Source organism: Rhyacophila brunnea, unplaced genomic scaffold, assembly GCF_057557595.1.
Source record: "Rhyacophila brunnea isolate RB1 unplaced genomic scaffold, BYU_Rbru_1.0 scaffold_4, whole genome shotgun sequence".
In the NCBI taxonomy this organism is placed as follows: Eukaryota; Metazoa; Arthropoda; class Insecta; order Trichoptera; family Rhyacophilidae; genus Rhyacophila; species Rhyacophila brunnea.
In genome coordinates this window covers 17,754,368-17,764,986 of record NW_028233068.1, presented here as the reverse complement: position 1 = coordinate 17,764,986, position 10,619 = coordinate 17,754,368, and the positions used below count along the sequence as shown (strand labels likewise).

The window sequence follows — 10,619 nt, the reverse complement described above, 5'->3', positions numbered from 1 at the left end:
CAATCAAAAGACAAAAAATGAAATAGTTAAAATTTGACAGCACCATTGTTAAGACAGTAATTTATTATTAAAAATTACTTAAATAACGCATTTCTATGATTCAGAAAATTACTTTTGTGTATAATTTGTACCAACATAGCACAGAATACCCACCTATTTACTCAACAAAAATATTGAGAACAAAGAGAATGGACGGTGTCCAATCTCTTTGATTGAGAAGCATTTTTATGTTTTGTTTTTGGTTCGAATGATAACGTATTTTCAAAAGACGGCCAGGCGTACTATAGTTTTTGCAGAAAAAACTATAATTTCTTGAGCCGCGTACTATAATTTGGTGACAAAAAGACGGCAGCACTGATTAAAATATTAATGTTTATTTATATCTGGCACCACTGCATTCCCGAACAAGACCATCGACAATAATGTGTCATCACGGTAAACAAATTATTGCATGACGATTGGAGATTATTTCCGTGGGGTCATTTTTGTATCGCGGGAGCCCGGCACGCCTTTTTTCAATATAAATTTAATATTGAAATACACTATCTGACCAGGATTCTGTAATCGGAAGATTTTGTCCTGAACAGAAACGACGATGACACACATGCCAGTATATAATCCTGTGAGTAAAATTTTTGTCTTTCAATTTAAGTCTGGTTTGACGGGTTTGACATTGAAATAATATTGCTAGTAATTCAACTTAACCAATGTTTTTGGGCTCACAGCTATTGAGAATTTGTTAACCTCATATTGTCAATTTTCGTTTTACGCATAATAACCAAATCAGGGGTTAGCAACACCGCGTCCTCGCAATTCATATTAGACTAAGTCAATTTCTCAATTCAAAAATATTATTAAAATGTATAATATAATTCTTCGGGAGGGCGTATGCTTGATATAGAGGCGAAAGTGGTAATTCCACATGCCAGAATCGGAACAATATAATTGTTATTATAAAGTTTAATTAATGACGATTTTACCTCAAAGAGTCCTCAGTCAAACAGTCTGGCATGAAACATATAAATCAAATTGGCAAGCCTATAACTGTCTATATTCGTGCATTTTTTCGTTCCATACCTACTCTATAGTTTTGGTAATAGTGACGCAGATGCCAGCATGATCTTTTATAACTTTTTAGACCAAACCCAACCTAACCTACTGATACACCCCTGTTACAGGCGGGCTTCTCCCGGTGTAAAATAATCATTTAGTAGTCATAAGTCGAAACGTAACCCTGACCTCTAGAAACGGCTTCTTAAAACATCTAATCTGATTCCTTGCTCAGCTACGTAATTTTTTTTTTTTTATTCATGAGTAAAGGCCTTCGTCCGGTGCGTGAAAATCACTTACTGGGCGGAGAGGTGTAATTAAGATAGATTTTAAAGTATAAATGATGATGGATGAAAGAGATAATTTTAAGATTAAATATAAGTACTTATTCGTATATAATAAATTTTGCCGCGCTTGCCAGCAACGTTCAAATTTCCACGCGCCTGCGCCGGGGTGGTCCTCGTGATTCGTCAAATCAAAAACATCACGCGATAAAATTTGGCCAATCACGAGAGTCCTTTTTGTTGGACGGCGTGGGTACGCGAAGTTTGAAAAAGAAAAAGAAAGTAGTGAGCGTCCCGTTTCCAACATGTACGGACCTGCGAAACTTATTGTTAAAACAAAATATGTAAACGTGTAAAGAAAATGTAAAAAAATATAAGAGAATACCAAGTTACGCACGAGACAGACGTGGTTTCATTTAACTTCTCCTCAATTTAAAATATCTCTTTTTGTGAATCCGGGGTTCGATGGACAACTGAGCTAGCCGCTGGAACCCCGGGTATCTCACTACCCCACCCCAACCTAATATAATCTTAGTGTGTGATATTGATGCATCGAAATGTATGAAAATTTCAATAGAATAAACTGTTTTCGTAAAAAATTATAAAAACTCATGCGGGCATATCTGATCTGCGGCATATTTACCATAGTTTTTTTTAAATACTATAATTTTTACATCGTTGTATTAAAATCACTACAGTAAGTCCTCGATTTCGCTTCTAAAATGAGTCATTCTACGATTAGAACAATAATTATACTCGATAAAGTTCGAAATATGGATCATGTGAAAAAATCAGTACCAATGCAATCTACGATTATTACCAAGAATAGAGGAATATTAACTCATTTGGTGCTAACACCGCGACTGGCGCGTTTGGAGTAATTGGCCATTAGATATAATTAACGTGCTATTTAAATGTGGTAATTAAAAGGTTAGCAGTGATTCTGTTAATAGGAGAAATTGAAAAATTATTGGCTATAATTGGATAGAAGATATGCAGCAACAACACCTCCCAATAAGCCTTATGTTCATACAAGAAAAAGCCTTGAATATTTATGAAGGCCTAAAGTGCAAAAATAACTACATCACTGCAAGCCACGAATGGTTTTAAAGATTTAAAGACCGTAATAAAGTACACAACATCAAAGTGACAGGTGAGGTTGCTAGTGCAGACACAGGGAGCTATGAATTTTATCAAGAGTCTAGCAGAAATCATGAAAAATAAGGATTACCTGCCCCAACAAATTTTTAATGTAGACGAGACTGGACTATACTGGAAAAAAAAGCCAGATCAGTCATATATATCCCAACTAGAAAAATCTATGCCGGGTTTTAAGGTGTCTAAAGATAGGCTAACACTTTTACTTGATGGAAATGTTGCCGGTAATTGCAAAATCAAGCCACTTCTAATTTACCACAGCTAAAACTCAAGGGCGTTTAAGAATATTTCCAAATCTTCACTACCTGTGATTCAGAAATCCAATCGAAAAGCACGGATGACTTAATTGTGATTTAATTTATGATGAATAAATTTTTGACGTCTGGTTTCATCGTCATTTTATACAAGAGGTAGAAGAATATTGCAAAGAAAATAACCTACCATTTAAGATTTTATTGTAAGTTGATTATGCACCGGGTCGTCCGCCTTGTGACTATAATGAAAACGTAAAAATAATGTTCCTTCCTCCAAATACAACCTCCATTTACACGATTTGAGAAATCTTACATTTGAAAACAGTATTATGTACTCAAAAATTAATATCTCCGAATGCAATACTTCTAATGCCATCAAAAAGTCCTCGACTTACATGAAAACATTCGGAACGAATTAATCACGTAAGTCGAGGGTTTACTGTATTATAAAAAGATGACAGCACTGCTTCCCATAAAAAATTGAAAACTATTATTTGACATAGTGTATTCCACAGGTTGAACCTAAAGCATGTGCAAAACTACTCAGTATTAAAACCAGAATTAAAAAGTAAAAGTAAAATGATGAAATGACCACCTTTACTGTAGACATAGCTTATGATACAATATTTTTTATATGTTGACTTTATAATGAATGTCAAGAAAAGGTAGCCTAACATAATAATATGTAGGTACACCCAATCCTCTTTTTGCACGGCTTTTTTTTGGATGATTATTTTTTAATATCTTTTATTTACACTGATTTTTTTGCTTTAAAACACGGTTTAAAAAACTAAAAAGAATAAAAACACGTATGTTTGTACAATTAATCAAAAAATTGCATTGCAATGGACCACACGCCACTGGTGCATACATATGTTGTCACCGGATGCCGCCCAGACATACATACGTACATACATGGCGCCACTAGTCAGTCACTTCGGGTTCGATATTAAAGACGTGTCGGGTGCTTCGGCGTCAGCGTCATTAAATATTTCCAGCGATGAGAGTGATTTTTCGCCAGAGAAAAACAGCAGTAAACGGGCACGCTTATTGTCAAGTAACGAGACTGAATGAATATATTTCTCGATGCTAAATTCAATTTAAATTGAAAACTATGTATTTTTATGTATAAATAATAAATAAATTCGATTTATTTTTGAGTTCAAGAATTTCATATTTTGAGTTGATTTTAAGTAATGGAACCTATATTATACCATTTTAGTATGGGCACCTTATCTTTTTTTACACGGTTTTGTTAAAGTTTAGTCTGTGGAACGTATCCCCCGTGCAAAAAGAGGATCGGGTGTACTTCTAATTTTATTATTTTATTATTGACAATTTTATTTGCTGATAAGCATGAATTTTACTTATGTGAAATTATATAATACAAAAAAAAACACACACACACACATAATGTTACCATAATGTAGTTGCTGAAATACAAATAATTTGAAATCATATTGTAATATGCATAATGAATTTAACTATTCTCTTCATAGAAATCATTCATCAATTTAATATGATAAATATTATTCTAAATTTGCTATCTTAAAAAACTTTTGTTAAATTCAATAGTTTTTGTTTCTACTTAAAAAATAATATTAGATACTAATGAACGAAAACTATATATGCATCAGTTTAAGTTGTCCGCTGAGTGAGGGCGCCAAATGCTAACATTTGACATAATTATCATTCAATATAATTTTTTAATCATAATTATTCTATTCATAATTATCATTCAATATATAGTATTTTATGATTTCTTTCGCACAACTTTAAAAGCGGGAGCCTCAAAAATATCATTGGGCCAGGCCTGACATTGTTTCTGAAAGGCCTTGAATGTGGTAGTATTTAATAACATTTACACAAAACAAAATAATATATTAAATTCTACAGGTAATAAGACATTAGCCTTGATAATGGTGTGACAACTGAAATAGCTGTCAACTAATAAAACAACTTGTTAAATTTAATATAATTAGTATTAACATTTCGTTTTTAACCATTTGCCCAACCTTGCGCTAGATCAAATACACATGCATCTTTTGACCAGCCGCGAGTTCGAACATAGTACATAGTTAGATATTTATAGAAATTCAATTTAATCTACAAATGTATTAGCAGACAGCTATTTTCATTTTTACACCATTTTCGAGAATTCTCTCTTGGGATAGTCAGGAGAATTTTTGAGAATATATTTGGGTATATTCCATACTCAATTAATATCAATTTAATAGGTCTACTTTAGCATCAATTACTAGTAATGTAATGCCCCCAGGCCAAATGTTGTCACTAGTCGTAATGTGATAATGAAATCCATATTGTTGAAATAACATGAAACTTGGTGTTAATAGAAACCAATTAAATTGAATATTTAGCCTTAATTGTTACACTGATTATGTATCTTTTTAATTATAAATCCACCAAATTCTATTTGTCTATTTCAATAGAATACATCCACATAAAAATATTATACAGTACCACCCTGAATTTAAGTTTTATAACTTTACATTACCAGGATTTTAATCATTGCATGGTGTCTTGGCAAGATCAGCTGGGCTCAATCCACCCTGGATGATGGCCTCTCCTAGCTTCTCCAATCATCTCAGTTCATATTTTTTTTGCCATGTATTTCCACAGTGCCTTAACCCCTTCAAGGCGTGGTGTTACATTTTTCCATCTAACTATATTATTCATTGTACTTATATTTTTGTGTGAATGAAATTTTATTAAAAAAACTTGCAGTTCTCTGCAGAGGTCAGTGTGTTTATAATGTAATTTTATTTGTTCATATGCGCCACTGTTAATTTATATTAATTATTAAATAATTATGATGACCGTTACTTTTTAAATAAAATATCATTCACACAAAAAGCAATGGATATTATAATTTTTTGCCGAAAGGCAATATCATGCATTTAATGGTTAATAGACATTAACATCAATGGGTTATAAGATAGCCTTTTGGCTATCTTCTCTTAGGTGGTACTACAGTATGACTGGATTTGTCCAGCAGTTATCTATTTGTTGAGCAATATTTCAAACTCATTTCTTTTTCAGCACTTTGGCAACATCTATCACATAGATTAGTTTGTCTGATCAGTACAAACACAACAGTTACACTCTTATCCCTATAGCAGCTGTAAGAGTCAACCAATTGGTTTGTTAAGTTTGGGCATTCGGCAATGGTCAGTTTCTTATATTTGTGGGCAAAAGAAAGTCACTGAAGTACCCTACTCTCCTCTATTGAGATGTTTGGTTGGATTATTTCGAATATAATTATAATTTTTATATTCAGGCCAATTACAATAGTGAAACACATTACAAAATTATTCTGGCTAGAGAAAACCACATGGATGTAATCACCAGAAACCTTATCGCTGGTTTTGGGGGTATGATGCCTCTTAAACCCACGATATTTATTATCGAGTGGATAGGTAGACACAGCATTCAATGAGGTTGTTTGAGTCTTAGCAGCACATTCAATTTGATCCATTGGTTTGTTCAACAGGTTATTATATTTTACATTGTTGGCATTAAAAGCTATTTATTGATATACTGATTACATGTTGAGATGGAATTGAGTTTGGGCAAATGTGTCCAAGAGAGAAAAAAAAATATTAATATTCGTTTTCGGTATTCCACTCGTTTTCGGTGCGTAGGAATAACGCGACACCTATGTTTATCAGGTCTGTACAAATCGAACCCGGATCCCCCTGATAAGAAGACTGTGCCATGCGTATTGAACTACGTATTCCAATTGTAGTATTCATGAAGGTTTTTGATTTTGCTTTCAGCCCGTCCCATACCTGGGCATGATCCCAGGTGGGATGTCTCCAGGGAAGATGATCCGAGTTCAAGGCACTATTCCACCAAATGCTGAAAGGTAGTTTTTTTTATTTTCATTTGATCTCTTTTGAGAATTATATCATTATTTTGGGTACCCATCTGTGTTTTCTATGGCTATCTATAATATCTATTATGAAGAATAATTTTATAAAATCTTTTCTGTGCAATAGTCTATATTTTATAAAATATGTCTTTTATCAAAGATTTGTCTATCATAGATCAAGGGTGGGGAACCTTTTCATATCAGAAGACCGCAGAAACTTCAATTACTTACATAATATCCAAAAAATGCACCTACATTATTTTATAAATGAATGAAAAATGTTTGTTAATATTAAAGTTAACCATTCTTTTAATGACTGAATTGTGACTGCTTTTTGATGAAAAGCCTTTGGATATCTGGTCCATGTCATCAAATTTGGATTCTGTCAAAAAGCCGCAGGTACTCCACCCCTGGTATAAGAGTGTTTTGTAGTGCTGTCAGATATAATTTTCAAAATTCAGTAGATTAGCAAAAATGTACAGAAACCAATGATATTAGTTGCTGAAAATTAGAATAGTGCCTTCAAAGTGTGCTATTATAATCTGACTTGTATCTTTAAAATCATGTAAGTAAATGTAACCTTTAATCCAAAATATAAGATGAATAGATCTACTGATATTTCAGTAAACTTGCCAACACTGGATTGTCACTGTTGGATAAGTCATTTCAAAATGAAAGACAGGAAGAAAGTAACCGACTAAATTGTTGTTTGCATATATGAAAAATGATCTATGGTATATTAGTAAAATAATTACTTATATGTTACAGATTTGCCGTGAACATTCAATGCGGGCCCGGTGTAAACCCACGTGATGACATTGCATTGCATGTGAATGTGCGCTTTCCGGAACAGTGCATTGTCAGGAACCACCTCCAAAGTATGCAGTGGGGCAATGAGGACACTCACGGTGGATTGCCGTTAGGTCCCGGAGGACAATTTCAATTGCTGGTGCTATGTGAATCGAATGCATTTAAGGTAGGTGGTTTGATTATGTAGTATTTTTGTTGAACATTTTTAGGCATGATGTTATAATTTCACCAGTAGAGTGAATCTGACAAAAGTGTAAGGAAAAACAGTCACATCTGATTTAAAAATCACCACGAATCAACCTTTTGGTTGATAGTTGAGTGTGCTATCAATTGCACCGAGGTTTTGGCAAATGTTATTTTTTTGGAAATAGTACATACGACTACTTTGACAAGGTGACTTGCTTTGATTTCGAGTTATCTGGCCAACTGGTAAATCACTTGACACTCATTCATATCAGTAAAACAGAAATTGCCGCTGGACATGTAAATTTAATACATCATGCAATCGAAGCATAAAAGACAAGCCACAATAATATATATTATAATAATAATACTATCGACCTTATCTACTATCGAGGATACTTGATGGAATTTAAATTCTAATGGATTTAAGTTTTGTACTATGTATTCCATTTGAGTTGTTTTTTGCGACCCGGGTTTCGCCTTTCGGCATCTACAGGCACTATGTGTACTCACCAAAAGGAAAATACACACTGTCAACGAATACAGCTAATTTAACTACAGACAAACTTGGTTATTACGAGGTAGATGGGACCAACTGAATTTGCTCGTTATAAGCATTACTCGTTATATCGTTTTATAACATTTTTAGCGCCATGTTCTATTTAAGTATAGAACATAAAAAATCTGAAAACCATCGTAAAAATCCCCGAAACAAGCATGGCATTAATAATCTACAAAAGAAATTGTTTATTATAATAAGCCGCCGGCGCTGGTAAGTACCTACTGACTTCCTAATGTTTGGATTTTTTACATGCAATTTCAATCATATGCGTGGATACTTTTTCAATGTTGTCGGCGAAAACACCAATTAGGTACTTAGACACTTAACTAATGTCATAAACGTAATCCGATCCCGGCGGCATCGGTCTAGTTAACTGCCCGGTCAGATTTTATTGCCTAGGGTCGAAAATGTTGTTTTTAAACGATCGACACATTAACAGTTTTGCTCTTGCTCTGCAATTGAATAAACGTATGGAGAAAATCATAAACTAAAATGTCAAAGAATGTTTCCTCATTACATCCGAGATCTCGCTATTTCCGTGATCGTAATAACCAAGTTCGACTGTATATAACAAATCAACACAATAAAGTACCTAAGTAAAAACTTTATCACCTATCAAGTTAAGGATCACAAAAAATATAACAAACAAATTATGAATAGTTGAAGTGTTTGTAAAAAACCCCTATCACTAATAATACAATCAATAGGCGTATACATTGACAAAACCCTAATAATAGATCATTAGGTAATAATCAATTACACTACATTCTATTACTACATTGAAGAGGTGTAAAACTGTCAATACTGGGAAAAACAATGGCAACGTATTCAGAATTTAATGGAGTTAACTAATGAGATATATCAATAATATCAGTCTTTAAAAAGTTATATTAGTTAAACAAATATTCTTACATGCTACTTTTTTTAAAATTATTTTTAATATAACAAATCCACATAGTGTTAGCTAGACGTGTTTGTTGTTGTGTATATGTTTGTGTAGGCGCGGTGGTGTAGTTCATACAGTTTGCCGCCAGGGTCGCGACTATCATTCACTGCGCATGCGTACATATCGCGCAAGCTGATTCTATCTGAAAATTCAGATACTGCAAATTATTATTGATCCGTGCATGCAGATGCAGTCTTGCAACTTGCATAACAATGACGTGTTTACATTTTGCATTTTATTTTTATGGTCGCAACAATATGTACTGCCAGCAGTAAATCCATGCATGTGTAAATGAGCTATAATATTTGAGGGATGCTAAAGAATAAATTTCACCATGCAAATATGAAAGGAAATACATTTTCAGTTAGAAGTTGATAACGATAACCCAAAAATCTATTACAATAACAAATAACCATGAAAGTGGCAAACATTATGATAATAATGTATACTTATTATTGTTTTCAATTTTTTATAATAAAATAGCAACGACATAATTTTCTATACATACGTGATTCAAAATTATTGTGTGTAACATAATATGTATTAATGAGAATTGTCTTAATAAAAGTCCAGTATCACCGACCCCACTACACCACTGCTCCTGTCATTTTTAATTACTTGTACACGTTTAATCAGCAGCACTTCAATATTAATGTTTGTCATTTCTTTCAAATATCCTGTGTTTTCACTTTGAAATAATTGTATAAAAATTAATAATTTTCTTTCAACTTATTACAGTTGGCCGTGAATGGAAATCATTTCTGTGAGTTCCAGCATCGACTACCCTTCCAGAATGCGTCTTACATAACCATCGATGGGGATGTCACCGTGTCAATGATTAACTTTGAAGGGGGAACTGACATGGGATTTCAGGTAAACTACCGAGAAAAACTTTATTCACTATGAAAACAGTCACGACAGTGGCAAAACATTACATTGAAAATATAGCATGTATATTTGAGTATTCTGGTGAGAATTCAAAGAAGCGAACCTGACATTGGACTGCTAATCTAGCAGGGTTGATTCGTGGGCTTGAATCTATGTTAGAAACATGGTTTGCTACGATTCCGTCACAGCGTGTGGGGTCAATATCATTTGTCTGGAATATAAATCATGTTACATGGCTTATTGCTAGAACTACATACAAGTTGATTTTCCTTTCAGCAAGGACCTCCATCATACAACTCTGCAATGACCCAAGGCGGTGCTCCAAATATGGGCATGATGGGAGGCAGTCCGATGGGAATGATGGGTGGCGCCCCGATGGCCGGAGCGCAGATGACCCCGCCGTCCTACGGCGCACCGCCACCCTACCCTCAACAACAGCAGCATCCAAGTGAGCGCCAATTTAACTACAATACAGTTGTTTTTTGTCCCTCATTATTAACATGCACTGTTTCCTCATTGTTATTGTAGTAAAAAATAATCCCGCATTGGAGTTGAAAATGTTTGAATTGAAAAGAGTTGATTTGTAAAAGTT

The 10,619-nt window shown here is 33.8% G+C and overlaps 1 protein-coding gene across 1 annotated transcript in view; it reads left to right on the top strand.

Moving 5' to 3' along the window:
* Positions 1 to 429: 429 nt before the first annotated feature.
* Positions 430 to 10,619, top strand: part of LOC147067030 (galectin-4-like) — a 29,655-nt gene continuing 19,465 nt past the window's right edge. Inside the window, exons 1-5 of the mRNA XM_085954817.1 lie at positions 430 to 622; positions 6,544 to 6,632; positions 7,407 to 7,614; positions 9,878 to 10,012; positions 10,304 to 10,475. Coding sequence (XP_085810943.1) covers positions 596 to 622; positions 6,544 to 6,632; positions 7,407 to 7,614; positions 9,878 to 10,012; positions 10,304 to 10,475 — 631 coding nt within the window. The 5' untranslated portion in view covers positions 430 to 595. The remainder of the gene's footprint in view (positions 623 to 6,543; positions 6,633 to 7,406; positions 7,615 to 9,877; positions 10,013 to 10,303; positions 10,476 to 10,619) is intronic.